Source organism: Ptychodera flava, chromosome 7 (assembly GCF_041260155.1).
Source record: "Ptychodera flava strain L36383 chromosome 7, AS_Pfla_20210202, whole genome shotgun sequence".
Lineage (NCBI taxonomy): Eukaryota > Metazoa > Hemichordata > Enteropneusta > Ptychoderidae > Ptychodera > Ptychodera flava.
Genome location: NC_091934.1, coordinates 31,056,589 through 31,078,164, shown reverse-complemented (window position 1 = coordinate 31,078,164; position 21,576 = coordinate 31,056,589). Strand labels below are relative to the sequence as shown.

The following is a 21,576-nucleotide window of genomic DNA, read 5'->3' as shown; positions in this document are numbered from 1 at the left end:
AATTTCAAATAAACAATTTTGCCTTCTCATTTGCCTGAACAAACTTGACTAGCATAAACGAAACCATGTTGATTCTCAGGCTATTGATACATCATCGTGAATAATTAAGATTGTGTGGTACCTGTATGTTAGCGTACACCTAACATAAGGCGTTTAGGTCACCAAGTAACGCACTCCATGCCAAGAGGCCTCGTGGTGCCTTTTGACTGGCCTACTACATAAAATGTATGCAATCTCGGGTTCATTAGCATGTCATCATGCATGCCTATTAAAACCTTGATTCGGGTCTTCTCCAATCAGCTGTCTTGCCTCCCTAGGTATAACACAATGAATACTGGGTGATGTATGGTGATGTCAGTTTCTTCCATCACAGACAGGTCATTTCTACTGACGGTGTTTCTCATTTAATGACCTGTAAAGAACTCTATTGCACATTTGCTTCACTCTTAATTAACATTTCTTGTTTCAGTTGAAACATGGGTACCACACAAACTGACAAGTTGTTGAACATTTTAGGCCTAACTGTAATTGTAATGGTTCTGTTGTCTACAATGCTACTACTAGTAAGTTAATTTATATTTCAACACATATACAATAATTCTGATTGAACTGTAAGGCCTGGCATGAGACATCGTTGAAAGATTGTTGGCAGAATTTGATGGGAATTTGAGGGACGAGGCTTTATTTTTGCGGCCATATTTTTAATCATAGTACTTAAGCTTCTATGTGATTCCCAAAGACGTACTCGGGATCAGAAGCATTATTCATGGAGAGCAGAACATTCTTGATAACCGACACTACCTGCATTCCAACACAGTTTCCAGTTAGATATTTCGTTTGATATTGTTTCCTCGTCCAAAGCCGTCATTAGTGCATTTCAGTGTCTATTCACCTCTACATCAGTAAAATGACATCCCCATAACGGCAAAGCGCTAAGGCTCGTTGAGGTGCAAAAATATTTACCATGTATTCAAATTATAAACCTGGCAGTTTGGCATATTCCTAGGTGCCCACGACTGGAACTTACATAAAAAGACAGTCACGTCTTGACAGACTTTTTTTCATTCAAATATTGGTGGGTATATTCGGATCAAAAACTGATATTGCCAAGCTATTCTGAAGAGAGTATTCAATTTCTCTAGCATTAAAACATGTCTTTAATATGAACCTTCATATGACTGTCGACTTCGATAGCAAAGCTTTAGTTCATAGTAGTTTCATCAGAGTATTGTGGCAAAATTGATTATTCAGAAGTTCCGTTAAAATCATTGCATAACAATTTCTCAACAGGGCGTGGCTGTTGACGCCAGAAGTGCAGGTGAGTGGCCTTTGTAGTAATTTGCTGGTATGGCTTTATACACCCTACACCATTCTGTAAAGACATTTTAATATATCAGTTTAATCTGGTTTGATAGCAGATTAGTCTTTGCTAGTAATAATATATGCATTTTCGTCGAAGCTATTGATGTAAATCCCAGTAGTCTGATCCATTTAACGACTACAAACATGATGAAGTAAGACTTGATCTAAACACGTCATTATCACTGACACAGTCAGTTCCAATGATAAGTTTTAAGTTATAGTTCACATGAGGTGTCTTTAGTATACCTTTTAAAGGCGCATTGAGTTTAAAACGTCTGCTTTGCTTTCTTGTCTTCTAATGACGTGTGTACATTTTGATATTTTACCATATGTAGCAGACGATTAAAAACATCACCAAGCGGAAGTAATGAGAAGTGACATCCGCAGTGCTTAAACACAAAGACTTCATGACAGTTACGCTTTATTCGAAGAAGTGTAATGTGGTCGATGTTAATTTAACGATTTCAGTTAAAGTTTCATAACACTTATGCTTTATTTGAAGACGTTTCAGTTAAATTAGATTGTTAATACATGTGTAATGTGTTCGATGTTGTAACGATTTAATGGGAAAATGACAAGAAGATTGACCATATTGGATCTTATCGCGAAACTGATGCTACGGGGATAACTCCCCCCATGATTTTCTCAATATTTTGTACTTCTGTTCATACACTCTTCTGATGGAAAGGGGAATGCTAGTTTTGGCTTGCTAAGAGTTACTCGGGGTCTTGATTCATTCAAAGCCATGACTCCATGAAGACCTTACGTTCGTTTCAACTACACGCAGCATGACGTATTTCTAAGTCGACTAGCCTATAGATACCATCGCATCAGATCCAGCTTCTCCCATATCTAGGTTTGGTTCGATAATATAGCAGGGTCGTGGTCGTTGTTCTGTCTCTTATTGTTGGAAACGGGAATATAAACAATGCATCCAATCATAGGTATCAATACAGCTCTTTATCTTCAGTTTACATGTCACAATAAATATTCATAACTTGCACGTTACCGGATCATCACGCGACATTTTGATATTCGTTCATTAATTTAAATCAAAAGAGGGCGGTAAAGTGTTGCAACCAATTAAATTAACTGAATTTTAAAAAAAACATGCTCGTAAAACACAATTAGTGTATTTGTGGATATCGTCGCCTATATAAGGCGTATGTATGCCTGCGTTCTACACAAATCTACTTCTTACTGAGATCCTGGTGTTTTACTTAAAGTTGCAATATGGATCAGAATTAACAGTTTTAAACGTTTACATTTCGGCGGTGGACCCTTCCCGAAAAATCGGTAGCCATTCCACTTGAAGATTCGACCACTAACCGGAACGCGGAGGTGACTCTAATTAGAGTAATCAGATTTAATTATCGAATAAATTGCAGTTTTGGTACGTACAGAACTGCGTCCTGTTCCGGGGGTACGGCGCAGAATTTGAAACGTCATTTCAAGACTTTGATTATGCACGCATGCGTATTGGGTGTATAATAAAGTTCGCGAAAGTGTGGCGTGGTGTACACGTGTGTGGACATGGCAGCGATAGTGAAGCGATCTGGGCGATCTCTCCTTACCGACTCCACGAAAAAACGGAGGAAAGCAGCAAGAAACGCCGGCAAAATAAACATTTTTGGTCAGATTGATAGATGGAAGAAGATAAAGAGTGACAAGGGACTAGCACACCACGTTGATGTTGCGAGGTATTTAATCGATTGGTAAGTTGAATCCGGGTAACTTGAATCATTTTGTGGAGGGACCGTGATTTTTACGTCCTGTTTGAATGTGTCTGAAGCATGTCAGCATGCATGGGAGGTACTACTACAAGCGAGCGATAGCAGCAGTTCTTTAGTCATCGCCGGGGAAAGTTGTGGCCGAGGGAACGACAGCAAGGCTCAGAGGTAGCCACCTTCTGTTCTCCGTAGTGTGTATGATCATCTATTTTTTACATCCATGGTATGATGGAGCTAGAGCAGGCGTTCGGGCGTTACAATGTGATTTTGACTATCACTCAATCAAATGTTGCACATTTCTGGTCTGCAGACCTTGGCTGGCCGAGTATCAGTATAGAGTTGGAAGGGGACTCGAACTCGGTCTGTAGTTAATCGAAGCATGGACAAATTGTGCATAGTGGCATGATAATATAACGGTATTTCCATGTGATGATGTGGGCAAAACACAACCTCTATCAATAGTATCATTAGAAGGTGTTGAATGTACGGCAACGCGGTCATGCTTCAGAGAATGAACAGTATTTGAAACAATGTGATGATGAGAAATCAGTGTTTTGTGTTTAATCCGCAAAATACAACATTAAATTTATGTCCCTGGACTACTTTTTATCCCATTATCATCGAAACTAGTGTAGGCAATGCCATCGTTTTCAAAAACACAACTACGTAAGTTATTTACCATCCTTTGTTTGTTTGTCAGGTATATCTCTCCCCTCCAACCTACACAGGCATGGGTACATTGATGCAATGAATTCTATTGAACTTGCAGTATTGTTTCAGTCAGACATCACACGATTACTGTAACAATATTTTACCTTGGCTACTGCCAACAAGAAGGTATTGCAAACATTTTAATGACAGTACAATTTTTTGTCAGGTACTATGCACACCAACATATTGGAGAAGCCCACTGTAGTGCCATTGTGACATCCACTCCAGCACCAAATCTGACAATTGTGAATGAGTCAAAGAGACAACATGAACCTGATCTGTCGGAGATTTCAAATCATGGGTGAGTTAGCGCATAGAAAGATCAATAATATGTCTTGCATGATAATATTTCTGATGTTTGGTGTTGCTATATGGATATCAGATGTGTTACATTTTTGTCAGTTTCAAATATTTGCTAGAATCAGTCTGTGTGCTTCAAAATGATACGTACAGTTTTGTAAGTAATTAATTTTCAACAGAAATCATTTACTCTTCAAATTCAGAGAGAGTACAGTTTCCTATGTGTCAGGAATAAAGATATAAATAGTGAAACAGAAACAGCCTCTGAAAATGAGGATACATTCAAGCTAGAGTAAGTCATACACTCATGTTTGTTTGTTAGCGCTAACATTGTGCTGATACCGTTCACAGGACATACTGTACTTATTTCTTTGTCTTGCTTGTGTTGTGATTAATCGACAAAGCACTGTATTTATTGAAGTATTGACGAGATATTCTTAATAGTGTTCAAAAGTCCATTTAGTATAAAACCTCTTGAAGATTCATTGTGTACTTGTGAGGTATTGATAAAATTTTGAATGGTCTCCTGCTTGGTTGCAAGGTGTTATACAGTTGTAGTAAATAATGAATTAAAAGAGTCAGAATGAGTAGATATGGTAGTAAAGGGCCCTTCCCTTTGTTGACAGGGAGGGGTGCACTTTGCCATGTTGGTTGAATTGATTGTCCAATTAGATTGATAAGCAACTTAATCTTAGTGATTTTGAAGGCAAACCTTGATCAATGTACACAATTAAGCAACAACTTCTTGAAAAATTACAAAGAATGATGTCATTATTTTATGTTACTCAACACTGGAACATATTTGTATCTCACACTTTGACAGTAGTCAAGCTAAAAGAATCCGTGTGGAGAAGACCATGTCACAGTCCTTCCTTGATCCATTTGAGTAAGTCAATGTTAAATTCATCTGAGAATTTCTTGGCAATGTGTATAACCTATCTAACCAGGATTTCGATACATACCTTATAGTGAGAAAGGGAAACTAAATTTTTGTTCTTCAGTTTTTTGTGTTGTCCAGTAAAGCTTGTCACAGAGTTTCTCATTCAATCATAACTAATTGCAAAACCACTACAAATTTTCTATTACTGTTTCTTATGTTTGTTACAGATTAAGTATTGATGTCACTTGTGATGAAGTTACATCCTTAGACTCTGCTGATGATACTGATATGGAAGATGATCCTGACTACATGCCACATTTTCGAATCATGCTTGGGTAATGTTTATTTTCAAAGAAATTATGATCAGTACAGATGATGGGAAGGTAGATATGTAGAGTTTAGAAGGATATTCGTATCGTTGAGCACTTCATATATTCTTTGCAAAAGTACAAATGCTCCATCACATTATCAAATGTGACATATTTAGCCCTTTTCCTGCCAAGTCCATATTTCACCACCAGGTCAAGATGGTTAAAATTAATTAAACACAACGTATTCCATATGATGTATTTTAACATAATACTGTACATTTGAAGGCTGTTGAAAACTAATACTGGAAACTTGATTTTTTTTGGACAAAAGATGCTCTAACATACCAAGCCAAGTGGGTGAAAATACGTCATGTTTTGGCTCAATACTGCTTTTTACTGACTTGGCTGATGTGGAAGTGATACAGTTATTACTGTCTGGCAGGAAAAGGGTTAGTGATGTTAATTTTGCCAGATGATAGATAGCTCAGATTATTAAGAGTATACACAAAGACACCTTAGTCTTTTGTTTCCAATCTTAGTCTTTTGTTTCCAATCTTATTAGCATATGGCAGTTAGCATTTTCCTTTTATTTCTACCCTGCATTAGGCCTGTGAATGTTGATAGTATTCCCCTTGATAGTGAGCTGCTGGACTTAGAAAATAGTGATAACTTAGAGAGACAGGAGGTAGAAGAAAATAGTGATAGCTTAGAGAGACAGGAGGTAGATACTGTTGAGGACACAGATGAAGAAGGCAGTCAGACTTCTTTACCAAGAATAAGCACGGATGAAGACATTGTCAATTTGTTGGATGGAGAATTTTGCCTGGCATTTGTAAATCAGCTTTTGGAATTAGCTAGGGAAAGGCCAAGTTCTCAGTGTAAAGTTGGCAGCTGTAAGAGCACTCCACAAATACGTACATTTTACAGAGGATCAGCTCTGTATCTGAAATGGGTATGTATTGTGTGAAAAGAAAATTGTACTGGAAATGTTCTCTTCATGGATCAGCCAGCTTTCTTTGGCACATGGAAACTTTGTTTACATTTTCATATTTTTAACTTTGACTTGCACAATCAGTGTTTCATCATCCTCTATTAAATCTTGTTATATTTAGAATTGTTATCTTGATATATGTATTGTTAACCTTGCAGGTATGTGAAGAAGGTCATTTGAGCTACTGCTGGTGTTCACAGCCCATACTCAATAGAAGAATGCATAGTGGTGACATCTTAACTGCCAGTGCTATTCTCATGTCAGGAAATAACTTTGGAAAAGTGAAACTGTTGGCAAAGATGCTGAATCTTCGAGTCCTTTCAGCTGATGTTTTCTATCGGATACAGCGCCACTACTTAGTACCATGCATAGATGGATATTGGCTACAACATCAACAAGAGTTCCTCAGTAAATATGAAGGCAAAGATGTAATCTTACTTGGTAAGTACATTTGATGTGTTATACTTCTTTTGCATGTCAATGCATTGTCAAGTGGTAGGGTACCTTTACTGTCTTCCAGCTAAAACGAGGTATAGGTGTGTGCTCATAAGTGATCACATTTCTTGAAATTTTAGCAATATGAAGAAACTGTCAGTTTTTTCATTCTTTGTTCAGCATATTTATGGTGAAAAGATATCTGTGAATCGAACCTTTGGTGGAACAACAAACATATTAAAACAAAATGTGTGAGATTGAATTTATGCAAAGATACTGGTCATAAATGCATGTGCCATTCAACGTCAATACGACATCGATAGAATAATTGATTTCTATTTTTAATTCAGGTGACGGCAGAATGGACTCCCCAGGGTATTCTGCTCAGTACTGCTCCTATACTTTCATGGAAAACAGCACAAAGGATATCTTATCACTTACAACACTAGATAAGAGATTCACTGAAAAAAAGTCAACCAACTTAGAGAAAGCATGTTTTAAACAAGGAATTGAAGAACTTCAGGACAAAGGATTACAGATCTCAGAAGTAGTGACAGATGCCCATCCACAAATTGGAGCTGAGATGAGTGAGTGAGATCACAAATTATTGTATACACTAAATTGCAGAAAAAATAATGAAAGAAAGCAAAATTGTCATGTGTGTTAATTTGAAAGGCTGTCCTCTAAAATGAAGAACCTCTACATGTATGAAGTAACACTTTATAAATGTAGACATTCAGCTGATTAGGAACATGTAATTCTTTCTTGCAGAGTCTAACTATCCAGAACTGAAGCATTCTCATGACATTTGGCATACTGCTAAAAACCTCACCAAGAAAATTATTAAGGTAAGTTTGGCAGTGGAGCCTTGAGATAAGGCAATTTACAATTTTAAATGAAGTTTTCTATGCCTTAAAAAATAATGCTTGGATCAATTGTAGCAGATGTGTAGTCATGAATGTATGAAAAAAGCATGAGAACAAAACTCACTCATGTAACACCAAATAACATGTCAATGCATGCATTTTTTTCAGGCTGGTCAAGATAGGGAGTGCAGAATGCTGCAAAAGTGGGCTAAGCATATTGCCAACCACTTTTGGTACTGTTGTCAGAAGGCCACCAGTGAAATAGAATTTCGGGTGAGCTTTGCATTATAACGGGCTACTACCTGAGAGATTTCAAACTGGATTAGTTTCATATCAAATAAATACATTTAGACATTTTCATGTATTTTCATAGCCTGGTAAAAACCCAGCCACTACTCATGTTCGTTTGTGTACACATATTATTTCAAAGTCTTTCTCAGTTGCTGTTGACGTCAAATCTTTTACTTGTTTTTCAAATTAGCTTAAAAAGGAGTAAGTCTGCATGGAGATGATGAATTACATGTAGCTGATAGCTTGTTTCAGTTATGACTCTGCGTTCAGATATTCTGAGTGTTATTTAAAGCAGCAGGAGCTGAAATACAAGTAATCCATGATGTGAAAATTTAGCACCAGAATTTTTTGTGATTTCATTGAAAAATTATTGATGAAAATACCATTAGAATGAATTCTCAAATGCTGTTTGGGAATGCGTTGCATTACTGATGCATTCTGAAATGGCAAATACTTGTGTTTACGTAGATATTGTTTGCACCAAAACACTTTAAAGTTTGTGTATTAGTACAGTAGATGTACATGTAACCTTGTCTATTTCGGATCACAGGGAATGTGGGGTGGTGTTCTGCACCACGTCATCAACGAACACGAGTGGATAGTTTCAATTGGTTCAACTGGATCTAACCATTGTCACCATGGCCCTTTGGCAGAGAATGCTGATGAGGAGAAGGAATGGTTAAAAAAGAACAGTAAAGCCCACTCAGTTCTGCGAAACATCATCTTTGATAGACGTTTCCTGAAGAAGATTCCATTTTATTTGAATGCAAGGTAGGAACATTATATAGATGATAAATATTAGTGTTTACCATGACCTATTAAACACCAACCCAGTATTACCTGGTCATGAAGGCAATTGCACCCCACTATTACCCCGAGGGGCCGTGTGTTACCAGAAACACATCGCTATTCCCCAAGGCCATAGGCTGAGGGCTACTGCAATGTGTTTCTAGTAACACATAGCCACGAGGGTAATAAACGGGCACTATAGCCCGAATGAAGATTGGGTAACAGGCGTTTTATAACACTCCACACGCTCATGTTGTACTATGTTGTAGTGTATAATGTGTTTTGATATTTTGCACTGCAACAATCCATTGTGACATGTTTACTGGGCGATGTTTCCACAGCGCTTACAGTTGTACATGGTGCCACTTTCTTTCAAAAAATATTGTAAGCATACCTAGCAACATCCTTGGTTGCACTTAAATCTTTTCTGTCAGTGAGCTGTTAAAGTTCCTACGCTGTTGGAATGTTGTGGAAAATCCATTACACAGAGAGGTTTGTCACACATCCCGGACACACATCACATTCTAGTCGCCTGCCATTGTTGCAAAGCTGCAGACAACACTATCATGTGACTGGCCCAAATTTAGTCAAAACTATTTCCCCAGGGAAATAGGTTTTCAAAAAATATCCTCTGACGTCACTTTTGTAGATTCAGCAGGATTAGACATCTATTTTCTCGCCACATGACATATCTGGCAAATGGCGACACGGAATGAGAACGTGGCGAGTTATAAAGTTTTAAAACCAACTCATGCTTAAACATTGAAGTCCAATCCTTTACCAGCAAACCTATGTGAATGTCATCCCCAAAATTTAAATTTGTTGCCTCAGTCTTCCAAATATAGTGAAATTTTACATTTTTTATTTTTGCAAATAAAGAAAAAAATTGATGTTTTATTCACTAACTCTATATCCATCAGTCAGTGACTTTCACAAAGGATTTCAGCTTCCATCCATGCCATGAGAATTTTAAACAATTAGAAAGCCATGCTGTTGTAGAAAGTTGCTGTGTCATGTTACAATGGGCAACTTGAGCTGTTGATTTGAGGGGAAGGGGAAGATGAGAGGAGAAGAGGTGTACCATGATGTGAAAGAACTGAGAGAGATGTATCTTGTTTCCAAAGTGTGATATCTCAATTCCTAATGAGCTCTGTAATGTTTTCTGTTATGTGTATTCTCTAGAATTGGTGTTACTGTGTCTGCTGCACCAATACCACATCATTGATGTGTGTCTGCTTACACATGAATACAGCAATACCACACGAATAGTACTGATATTTTTCTCTGTATTCATTTGTTTGTAATGAACATATCATCATTCAGAATCTTTTTTGTATATGAAGTCTACTCTTCTGTCACTTGGCAGGGAAACTGGTGAATTAGAAAATTTTCAGCAGCAAATACTTCAGTATGCTAGTAAGAGGTTTGCCTATACACCGCCGGTTTATAGAGCAAGAAATCGTCTCGCAGCAATTGATCATAACATTCACTACAGCAGAAACATTAACAAGAATAGGCATGGTGAGATCATGTAAGTTAAACTCAATATATTTTGTTTCAGCCAAGCAAAAACCTACAGTTATGTAAAAAAAAGACTACAAGTACATGATTGTATAGAGTCATGTCAGAACTCTGTGATATATATGGCAGGAACAACAATGTATATTGCCAGCCAAATGAACAGTTTCACACATTGTGATGTTACAGTACAAGGAGATACAGCAAATGAATGTGTAGCTCTATCTTAAATCCATTACTATGTTAACATTAAGAAATTGCAAGGCACAAACTTTGTTTTGAAAAAATCATCAAATAGGTAAATGTTTTTTTGGTTTTTTTTAGGTATAAAAGAATCTACAACAAGAAAAGTGGGCGATGGATAGCCTCTCCACTGAAGGTAGAGAAGACTTATCCCCACATCAGAGAACTCAAAAAAGCTGTCATTCAAATGAGACTAGCTGATGAGGTTGGAATGTATCGACCAATGGTACTTGAAGACTCAGACCCAAGGAGGATCTCTGCAAACTTAGCTCCTGTAATACCACCACCAGTATCAACTTTGGTGCAAGAGCAAATTGCTCGCAGATCGTGAGAACACTAACAAGCATTGAAACTAAATAGCTCTGCACAGTTTGTATTGTATTCCTTCTAGAAATTCCACCATCATCATCTTATGGATGCTGGAGTCAACTGGTACAATACAGTGACTGTGTAGCAAACAAATACAGGATTTAAAAGTTTCATGTTTTGTAACATTTGAACTCATTAAATGGTATATATGTGAGCCTTTGATTCTCAGTGTGACAGTTTACATCTTGATCTGTGCAAAGACAAATGACAGAGACCAGCTGTCTATAAAGTTACAACATTTTTGAAAGTCAAGTCTTCCGGTGATGTCACACCATCTGATATGATATGCCTCCTTGTAACAATATCTTGAAAAAGTTGCCATGAGATGTAGTTTTTGTGGACATTTTTTCAAACTTAGTCCTAATTTTGCTCAATTCAGTGTTACCTGAAATATGTTTGTACAAGCTGGCCCACTTCATCCTTGTTTACAGTTTTTACCAGAAGTGACAACAGTCAGAAACTTTTGTTGAGACTTTCAGTTTTTGTTGTATCCATCAGTGTAGCTTGTTTCTTATACTCACTGAGGCCAAGAAAAATAAAAAGTTTGTTTCTCATCCTCACGTGCGTCAATTTAGACCCGCCGCATAAACCTTCGTTTCTGCTCATGAGGAAATAAAATGAAAAAACCCTCAAAAATATGCAACGATAGTGCATAACGCTGTGCTCTATAAAACAACTACACAAAATATCCGACACTAACATTCCATTCAGAACTGTAGACATATGTCACTATTCTATTAAGCTGTCAAAACTGTGGATTGCTGCACTAAAAGTCAAACTGCAGAACTGTTGCTATACAAAAATACTACAGCAACACTGCTGTGCATTTATCTCTGCATGCATTCCTATGTTTTTTCATGTTTTTGCGCGTTCTTGTTGGCTGAAGAATAAACATTGAGAGAGAAAAAAGATGCGTCACTGCATCATTTTTGCAATATGTCTGGGATGAGAAACAAACTTTTTATTTTTCTTGGCCTAATACTGATATACCAAATACAGTTCGTGAATGCAACATGTGTGCAAAATACATATTACGGTATAACAGGAATGCGAGCTTGAACTTGAGATATAATAATGGTAACGTAAGGATCTGCAATTGATAATCATAGTAAAGTACAGACAAAAAATTGGGCCAAAAGCAAAATGTTTTTCAATATTTTGTTTAATGTCAAGTAAAGGTTCATGTTTTATTCCCTGTTACTGAGATACACAGTATTCAGCTTGTCAACATTGCCAGTATATGAATAGACTACTTGTTATTGTTGACAAGTGTATTTCAGTCCTGACTAAAAGTCAAATGTAAACAACATTGAATAGAACAAGAATATAAACTTGATGTGACAATCAAAATACACCAGTGAAAAAAGCATCAAAAGTAAAGCTACTGTCCTGTCAAATATCAACAAATAGAATGTTGCAACAAGTACATGTAGCTAGATCATACACTACTCTAGACGAGATGGATGAAATCCTGTGTACTGGCCATAGGGATCTGGATAGCGATCCCTTATAGCCCAAACACAACAACTAGGTATAACACATCTGTTGCCAGCACCAAGACGTCCATGTTGCCACACAATGAATTGCCTATAAGCTGCATGGCGATTAGATTTACTCAGGTCGTCTTCATCATCCATAGCCAATATGTCATTCCTATATGCCCTAGCAATTGCAAGAATCAGCTCATTCAATACAACAACTTGAAACTCCTGGAATAAAAAAAAAGCTTTGCTATACAATTTTGGTATGTAATACATACACAGTATACACCACACAGAGAGAATGAAATAAGAAATCAATTTCATTGTATTTAGTAACTCACATTGTGAAAATTATTCTAAATTGCTTGTTTTCATATGGTGTTACTCAATTCTGCAGCAAAAATGTACCAATGTGCTCTAAATGTTTTATTGGCACATTTAGACTTGTAGGCTTACTGAATGTTTGATCATATTTCTGTTTGTTTTGAATATATGAAACTTACTTCCAGCCTTGATACGCAGTGAGGTGGGAGCCTCTCACAGCAAAGTCTTTCCCTCTCTGTTGGCATTTGCCTACAGTTGCCACAGATACACCAGTCAGGTTTGCCTGCTTGAGGTGGTGGATGGTATCCACCAGACTTGTGTTCAGTTGGTTCCAAAAGATTAAAAACCAAGCCTGGTTGCTGATCCACCATTTTCAGAACAAGATCTTTTAACTGATCCTTTTTCATGTTATTTACTTGTCTCTAGATTGAATAGAGAAATAAATGGTCATTTCAAACATGAAAACTCTGCAGTATTGATGACATTTGGAATTAAATTATGGCAATAATGAACAAATGCAGTTGTTCAATATTTAACTTGTATAATCTAAAACATCTCCAGAAACAAGTTACCTTCCAGTCCCCATTTACAGAATTTGAATACATCGAAACTTGACTGAACTGCACATGTCTTGTCACAATTTTAATCTAAGAAAAACTTGTCTCCAAAAAGCAGGCCCTTCTGTATGAGAATTCCTCGTCTTTGAAAAATACCAGCTATCAGTATTGACACATGGATATAGCTAAAATGTAAAACTTCGTGGCCTGCATCCAGTCTGGTGTATTATGTTTGTTCACCGAGGAAGATATCTGCAGACAGGTACTTACTGTAATCCTTTGTTTTCTCTGGGCCAAGAGATCTTCTGTGCCTTCTTGGAAAGTTGCCTGTTGTACTACCCTTTGTCTTTGTCTGACTTGTCCACTTCTATTTCCAGCTGTCAACCTGTGTCCTCTCCCTCTCCCTCTACCTCTCCCTCTACCTCTCCCTCTTTGTCTTCTCCCCCCTCTGCAGTTAGGATTTTCTTCTTCAGAGTCTGAGGTAGCACTTGACATGCTGACCTGCCATTAAATAACATTCATGGACAATGAAAAAGCGTTAAACACTGAAATTACTCAATTTTTCATCAAGAACGTTTTCCATGAAAAGTATCTGTGGCGTGATGCAATCAAAATAGCACTACTCTCAGTTCCACAAGCTGTAGTCTGAGATGGCAGCCAGTTGACCATCAGCATGAACGTGGACCCTCTTTATGGTCTGTGATTGATGTAGCAAACAATCAGTCAAGAATGTTCCCATGCCATAATAATATGGAACCTGTAATATGTGTAACAGCCATGGTTTTGTTCATAAGCAAAGAAACGACGGTCTAGTCTCATCTACCTCAATCGAGCCTGTCTGTCAGGCAGCTACCGGTCGCCAGCAGTGGCGGGTAAATAAAGTAACTGAACTCGACAAAATAAATTTAGCATGCGAATTTCACGTTCTTGTCAAAATATAATGAAAAAGGAACCTATAACACAACGGGGAGAGGATTATGTACAGAGAGGGAAGCGCTCTCGGAAACGGTAGTATATGCATGCGGTAGCAGAAAATTTGTGTTCAATCTCGTCTGGATCTGTACGGTGATCCGGAAGATGCCGTACCACATTCGTCGCTGATGTATTGATGAGAAAAATCATTTGCACAGCTTTAATTTTTATCATATTATTACACTACATTCCCGAAACTTCCGGAGATGTCGGCTGGTTGTGAGCTCGGTCGATGCCAATCACGGCTATGTCGGCCAGTGGGATCGTCGGCCAAGGCACGGTTACTTCTGGCCACTTTCAAAGTTTCGTCATACATGTATAACAGACTAGTGCATTTCCATTCTCATGAAGTACAAACATCCTAAGTGTACGCCTTATACACACACATGCGATCTTGAAATATTGATTCCACACTTTATTTTGTTCTGTTTATGGCTTGGATATGATAACAATAACAGCGAGCGCGTGGTCCATGCTGAACACGTATTTACTTACGTGTTTCTGCGGATCGCCCGCGTACGATCGATCGAAAAGTTAAACATCATTAATTACAGAACATCGTAGGTTAAAGTTTCTTTCATCAGACTGTGTGGAAGTTGTCATCGTTTACGGTTTAGTTAGAATTACATCTACGTGCCGCCGCGACTGGCCTAGCTGGTTAAATTGCCGACAACTCCAAGCTCACGATCTCTTCCAAGCCGCGGCGACTACTCCGACAGGCCGACTGGCCGAGCTCACATCAGGCCGACTTTCTCGTATTCTTTTCGAAACATAATGAAGCGAAGAAAGTTTGGCAAATGCAAACTTTACTATGAATTATTCATTACTTACTTCAAGTTCCGCCATTGCATCAATATTGCTGTTCGAGTCTTGTGTACAATTTCTCAGGGAGAGAGAGGAGATCATTGACGTCATCAATCTTGGCGGTCTTGATCACGTGTACAGCAGAAAATCCCAATGTTTTTGTTTTGAAAGTTTGTTTACAAAACAGCTTTTCTAAGCGGCCGAAACGCATCAAAATGAACGAGTTTGTGTGCCGGGAGTGGCGAGAGGTCTATCTAAGAAGAGTACTTCACCTTAGTATGGCCTATTCGCTGTAGTTTTACAAAAAATAATTGACAATTTTGATCCATATTGCAACTTTAATATTTCGTGTCAAAAACCGCTAGATGTATAACCTAACTGTGTGAGATATTTCGAAAGTCTTTTAGAGAGTGTAAAGAAAGCAACACTTCATACATTTACAACAACTTATTAATATTGCAATCTTTATTTTCAATATATTTGATCCTTGTACCGCCTCCAATCTCTCTTTTTCACACCCTATCATATTTAAATATTCAGTATTACAGGTAATTACACGAAGTTTGATCGAAATCGCTTCGTATTCGAGTGATGTATCCGTATTTTGACGAGTTGCGTCGCAACGAGTCAAAATGCGGACACATAACATCGTAACTCGTTCACGTTTACTTTGTACATTTTGCTGCAGTACGAATGATATTAACATCGTCGACTTGTATATCCCGTTACTGGCTTGCGTAGTAAATCGAACTCAATTAATTTGTTTAAACGACCCACACAAAAGTTTTGCTTTCTCGGGATTATATTATACTTTGTGTCGGAAACTTAAGCGAAACACGATCATGACCTCTCTGAGTCACTGTACGAATCGGGAGCATATCACACGCGCACCTTATCTGTCGTGTATTTGCAGTGCTGTAGTCGGATTTTACGGCTCATGTATGGCTATACTCGATATCATTCACTTCCTAGATATTAAGCTCGCAACAGGAAACTGTCTTACAATGCGATGTCGACTAGGACTGTACCCTTCAGCAGGGTAGACGACATGAAAACACAGTACACGGACAGGGCCGCGAACGATGAAATGTGTCGGTCGCAGTACATACACGTTTCAAATGCCTTCGTTTGTTTGTAAATTGGTAAGCCTGCGTTGGCAATACCAAAAATATGAAAGAAAACAACAAAATGTTGACGGAGTGTCCGAAATTCTGTTCTTACAGCTATTTATGATTGTGGCGTAAGCTTATATGAACATACCAACGCATACGCCTATATATAAGTGGTTCTGGTTACAGTGAAAATATGATTCATCTTATATCATACCAGTATATTGATGACCAAATACAGCGATCTAATTGGTCGAGAGATCTGATTTGTCTCCGAAGCTTATTATATCATACCTGGTATTGATGGCGCAAATACAGTGATCTGATTGGTCTAGATGCGAAAAGAACCGTGGTATATTCGCGATATACCACGAATGACACACTCGCGAGCTCTAAGAAGGAGCAAACATCTTTCTTTTTTTTGACATTCCATGCCTTAATTTCAATAATAATGTTATGATATAATAGCAATAAATCACATCCAGCGACGGTATAACACTCGGTTTTGACCAGTTCACTTCATATATGCAATCGCTATCGCTCGTGCATGTATGTCGTAAACTGGTCAAAATCTCGTTTTATACCGATGCTGGTGAGCTCTATTGCTTAATTTTAACATGTTAAATATAGGCCCGTAGTAGTACTCTCTGAACAATTAGGAGAAATTTGATACAGGCATAGAATATATGATAATTAAGCTTATCAACACCGCCTGCGTATGTGTACTGTGCATTTTTATCATTGACAAATTAATTGAAGCGTGGACTCCAATTCAATCAACAACAATTGTATATACAAGTTTTGTTGTCAAGTTGAATATTGTGTGTTTAAGCAAGATGAAAGGAGATAGCAAGACATTGTAATTGATACATTGTGTAGAATATTGAAAAAAATATCAACAGTCGCAGGTTCTGTCCCCTGGTAGAAGGTCTACTTGTTGTTTTTCTCATGAATCTCTAATGGAGTTCATACTATTTTAGATTTTTGTCTTGAAATGCTATAAAATGATTCGAGAATTCGTCTGATTATCAATTACATTACAGCCATTTCGTAGCATAGCAACTCATTCAATGTTTTTCTTGAATTGCCTACAAAACTGGAATCTGAATATGTACAACAATAGGGTACAAAATATTTTTAGCTCCCACCCCTATACCAAGCGCAAATTGAAACCGTTACACCCCCTCCCCCGCCCAACACACACACACACACACACTTCACCCGGAACTTTCAAATTCCACCTTGACTTCCTCCAACCCCCTTTATCCAGTATTTGTGATTGCAGCATCACAAAGTACATGCAATGCTTCAATTGCTGAAATATTATTCAAATCTTACATGATAATACCACAAAATGTTAAAGGTCAGTTGTAATAGCATCAAACGGAAGTTAATTTCTTACAGCACAACCATCAATAGCATCATTACATGTATCATCGTTGTTGTCGATGATGATGATGATGATGATGATGATGATGATGATGATGATGATGATGATGATGATGATGATGATGATGATGATGATTACTATCATCATTATTTATCTGTTTATGTATTTTTTGCAGAGTCTGATGGTACGATAATTGCCATTGTTATTTGTTCCACCGTCGCTGGTTTGATCATTGTGATTGCCGTGGCGCTTTGCATTGTGTGCATCATCCTGCGCTTCTGTCGGAGAGTGGAGTACACACGGAATTCCATCATTCGCCGGAGACCAAGGATCGACGACCTTTCCTGTATGAATTATCACAAATTGTTGTTTTCATCAAAAGCAAAAAAAATGAGGGGGGAAGAGTCTTCATTGATTCAGGTCAACACAGGAGCCATATAGCTATTCCCTGTATAACAACATCAGCATCGCACATTGAAGCGGTAATGTTCTTGATCTCCTTCGGAAACATAAAATATGTACAACATGTTCTGTTATCAAAACCACAAAGTCACTTGAACGTATTTTGAGCTTCTATAAATTTTTAGCAGTGAACTCTGTTGATTTCATAAGCGACAATATACTTACTTACTGACAAGATATTCTGCTTTTTTCGACACAGGGAAATGTAGTCTGCATGAAGACAGTTAGTAGAACATCAGACGAAACAACTTACATGCAGCATGACGAAGACTGGATTAAATAGCAAGCATATACGTAACGTTGTGCAAGGTCTTAATGACTAGGGGAAAAGACCACACGGATATACCCTTTCCGGCATGTCAATTCCACTAATCAAGAGGCCCCTGAGAAAGAGTCTTTCTTCCGGGTGTATAATCATCTAAATAACTTCACTTTCGCTTCAAGGGTGGAAGTCGCCACAACTCTGCCCAATGGTTGCCAGGGACCCCTACAACCGACGTAAACACTGTATCTAGCTACAGAGTACTTTGGCGATTGATGAAAGTTGAAATAATGATTGTTAAAAATGAATATCGCAATAAGCCTTGAACTTAGTCGTAATTGTGAATGGAACCCCCCAAAAAAGTATAATATGTGAATGGAACCCCCCAAAAAAGTATAATATTAAAAAAGCAGCACAAGGAACGTTTAATATTTGCCATATAACGTTTATTCGAGCCAACTAGCTATCGCTTGTGTCATACATATATGTGAATGCACTGTGTCTTAACCAACAGACTCGTGTCACTATAAGTAACGCCAGTAAACTCCTTTCCTATACCTCCTTGATAAAACCTCCTCCTGAAGTTAAACGTTAATTAAATCTACAGTATTACCATAACAGTATCATGACCCTTGAGTGTAATTTATGAATTAATATTAAAACGGATGAGACACATTAAACAGAAATTACAATTTATTTTTTAGTGAAATTCAAAATTGAGATTTGCTAAAACTTTAGGTAGACTACTTTAGCCAACTTAAAGTAACAGGTATTGTCATGCCGAAAAAAATGCAACTATTGACTACTTTGTTCAATCTCTTGTGCGTTAAGTGACCAACATTGGTCAGAAAACTGCCCAACTTATAAATAATTAATGTCTGGCATGAACATGATCTTTCATAGAGGCTTTAATAGGTACAATTAGAATAAAATAATGCCATCAGCATCCATGAAATAGTAAACCCTTCTGCAAGTGCAATACAATCTGACAAGTAAAATCACCCTTAAAGTGCAACTTCTGAAATTACACTGTACATCATCCCATGGTATTATTTATTTAGACAGCTTTCCATTGAATTGGGTTATGTTTTACCCTCTCCATGAAGAAAGGGTCACTTATTACCACTCAAATTGTAGATCAGTGTTGCCTAAGTCGCTCTTTGTAATACTGTTCAATCTGCTCATTTTGAGCAACGGTGAAGTGGTTTTTCCAGTCTCCAACGACACCTATTGGGAAAAATAAGTAATATTTGCTTTTTCAGTCAAGATGCAATTCTCGGGGCCTTATGTGATTGGGTGATCGAAGAGTTGGGACTGTTATGGTTGTTGTATGCAGGGGCTTTGTTTTAGAAGGGAACGTTTTGCTATTTCTACCATTTTTGAAGAGAAAATGCGTAATTTTCAGTACAAAATTTTGCATAGAATAATTTCGACTAATAAATTCCTCTATACTCGAAAATTACGCTCTAATGATCTATGTGATCATTGCAAGAATTCCGAAACATTGGGCACTTACTCTTGGAGAGTACGAAAGCTAATAAATTTTGGAAGGAATTTGAGATATTCTGGTCAAACAAATCGAAGCAAACAGTAGTTCTTGGCGCAGATTTTGACAATTCAAAAGATTATTTTCTTTTGAATCATTTACTATTGTTGCGAAAATACTTCATTTATAAGCTGGATTTAATTCTCCTCCTCTGAATTTTCGTTTATTCATGGATAAGATTGGAGAAGTCCGCTCTGTTGAATGTAGACTTGCAAAATATAGAAAAACTGAAAATCAATATGAAACAAAATGGGCCGTACTTTTGCATTGTGAGTTGTAATTAGTCTTCTTTTTCTCATATTTTATGATAATATTTACTGACCTCGCTTGTTGTTTTGTCTTTTGTGTTGTATTGTTTTTGTGTAGTTCTTTCAATAAAAAATATTGAAATATTGAAGAGTATAAGTGTTTAACAAATTTAGTTTGTTCTCTCATATGATATTCATGACAATTGTAAACATTTTAGGATATATAATGTTTTCAAGGTTTATTTACGAGGCACACTTCTGGAAAGTAAAAAACGGCTACCTATTCTGTTATTGCAATGTACATCACCTACTTTCATATATCGTCTTCAGAACCAACTGTTGATGTTTTTGTACCTATAGGGAACAGTGTATTTAAGCGACTTAGTCTACCTTTCATTCTTTAGTTGAATTGGCAAAATTGCTTCCTTCAAAAAGTCTGAGATATTTCTGAGATATTTCTGATGTCATGTCTTCTTTTTATCATGTTGCATTGGTTAAAAAGAAAACAATAATGTCATTCTCTAAAAACATGGTTTTTGAACAAAGCATGAAGCCAGAGTGAAGAATGGTAGACCCATGCTAACCTGTAAAACAATTGGGGAGTATGTTGGCATACGTTGAGAAATAGCAACCTGATTTTCAAAATTAAGATGGGAGGAAATGGATTGAAATTACTAAAATGGGAGCAATGAAAACACAGACACTCCGGGCACAACCCTTTGTCGGTGAATATTGAAAAGTAAAGTTAACAAGTGAAGAACGGGGACTGAACACATTTGGTACAATTACATGAAAATCATTTCGCGGGCAGACAGAGAGGGTGGGGTAACTAAGTGAGGTGTAATTATGGTTTGGATCAAATACCTGTTTATTCTCGTTGCTGAAGCACAGCTAGAGTGTTCTAATACATCCTTCAATAGACGTTCTGATTTCATATGAAGCGTTGAAGCGTGATAATGTTATGACAATACAGTTACCAGTTCAATCAACGACAGCCTTCAACGTCACAATCCCTCACAGGCTGGTAATCACCCATCGGCTCACATCACGTTTTTTATCTGTTGCCTCTCGGCCCCTGGATGCTTTGCATATCACTTGTTACAATGGTTCCCGTCTCTTCCTCTTCCTTTGTTTTCTGCCCCTTTACGTTACTGAAATGCGAATCGAAGGGAGAACCGGAAACGTCTGTTGTTATTTCTCCCATTCTAGTGTTTTAATTCCGTTGTTATCCCGATGTTTCGATTTCAATCGTGTCCTTTATATGTAAGTTTATTATGCAAGGAATGGCACTGTAACGCTTTTCAAGATTTGCATTTATACATGTCGACAGTATTAAAGTCTTCAAACTCTTGCATAAGAATCGGTGATTATTAACATTAGATAAAACAATCTTTCTATGTCATATCCCCTGCCTGCGATGAGTGTGTAGCAAAATTACTGGAGTTATCTGACAAAGATTCGAGTGGTTATATTTTGAAGTTATTTACATTTTACATGTTCATATCACTGACGTTTAATCATCAAGCTTTGGCCTTTTTTTATTCAAGACCTGGTCACTGATTAGTCATCTCAGTAAATACAGTGACTTAGAAGACCATAAGGTTTGTAAAGCTATTCTCAAAACA

At 37.4% G+C, this 21,576-nt stretch overlaps 3 protein-coding genes across 4 annotated transcripts; 2 read left to right on the top strand and 1 right to left on the bottom strand.

The window, feature by feature from the left end:
* Positions 1–473: 473 nt before the first annotated feature.
* On the top strand, positions 474–18,508 carry LOC139136198 (uncharacterized). The gene is made up of 4 exons (XM_070703939.1): positions 474–563; positions 1,291–1,318; positions 17,609–17,779; positions 18,095–18,508. The coding sequence occupies exons 1-4, from the start codon at positions 477–479 to the stop codon at positions 18,121–18,123; spliced, it is 315 nt and encodes a 104-aa protein (XP_070560040.1). The 5' UTR covers positions 474–476; the 3' UTR covers positions 18,124–18,508.
* LOC139137245 (uncharacterized) lies at positions 2,585–10,950 on the top strand. Of its 2 annotated transcripts, none has more exons than XM_070705236.1 (12): positions 2,585–3,077; positions 3,970–4,104; positions 4,927–4,989; positions 5,211–5,318; positions 5,901–6,246; positions 6,444–6,726; positions 7,071–7,307; positions 7,492–7,568; positions 7,755–7,859; positions 8,428–8,648; positions 10,033–10,197; positions 10,509–10,950. In XM_070705236.1, exons 1-12 carry the CDS (start codon positions 2,896–2,898, stop codon positions 10,756–10,758), a joined length of 2,172 nt encoding a protein of 723 aa, XP_070561337.1. In that variant the 5' UTR covers positions 2,585–2,895; the 3' UTR covers positions 10,759–10,950. The 2 variants fall into 2 exon arrangements, with proteins under 2 accessions (XP_070561337.1, XP_070561338.1); XM_070705237.1 differs by lacking the exon at positions 2,585–3,077 and adding an exon at positions 4,307–4,395 and having other exon boundaries at positions 3,980–4,104.
* On the bottom strand, positions 10,199–15,277 carry LOC139137246 (uncharacterized). Its single transcript, XM_070705238.1, has 4 exons — positions 14,962–15,277; positions 13,429–13,659; positions 12,781–13,023; positions 10,199–12,505 (listed from the first exon to the last, which is right to left on the bottom strand). Exons 1-4 carry the CDS (start codon positions 15,043–15,045, stop codon positions 12,242–12,244), a joined length of 822 nt encoding a protein of 273 aa, XP_070561339.1. The 5' UTR covers positions 15,046–15,277; the 3' UTR covers positions 10,199–12,241.
* Positions 18,509–21,576: the final 3,068 nt, after the last annotated feature.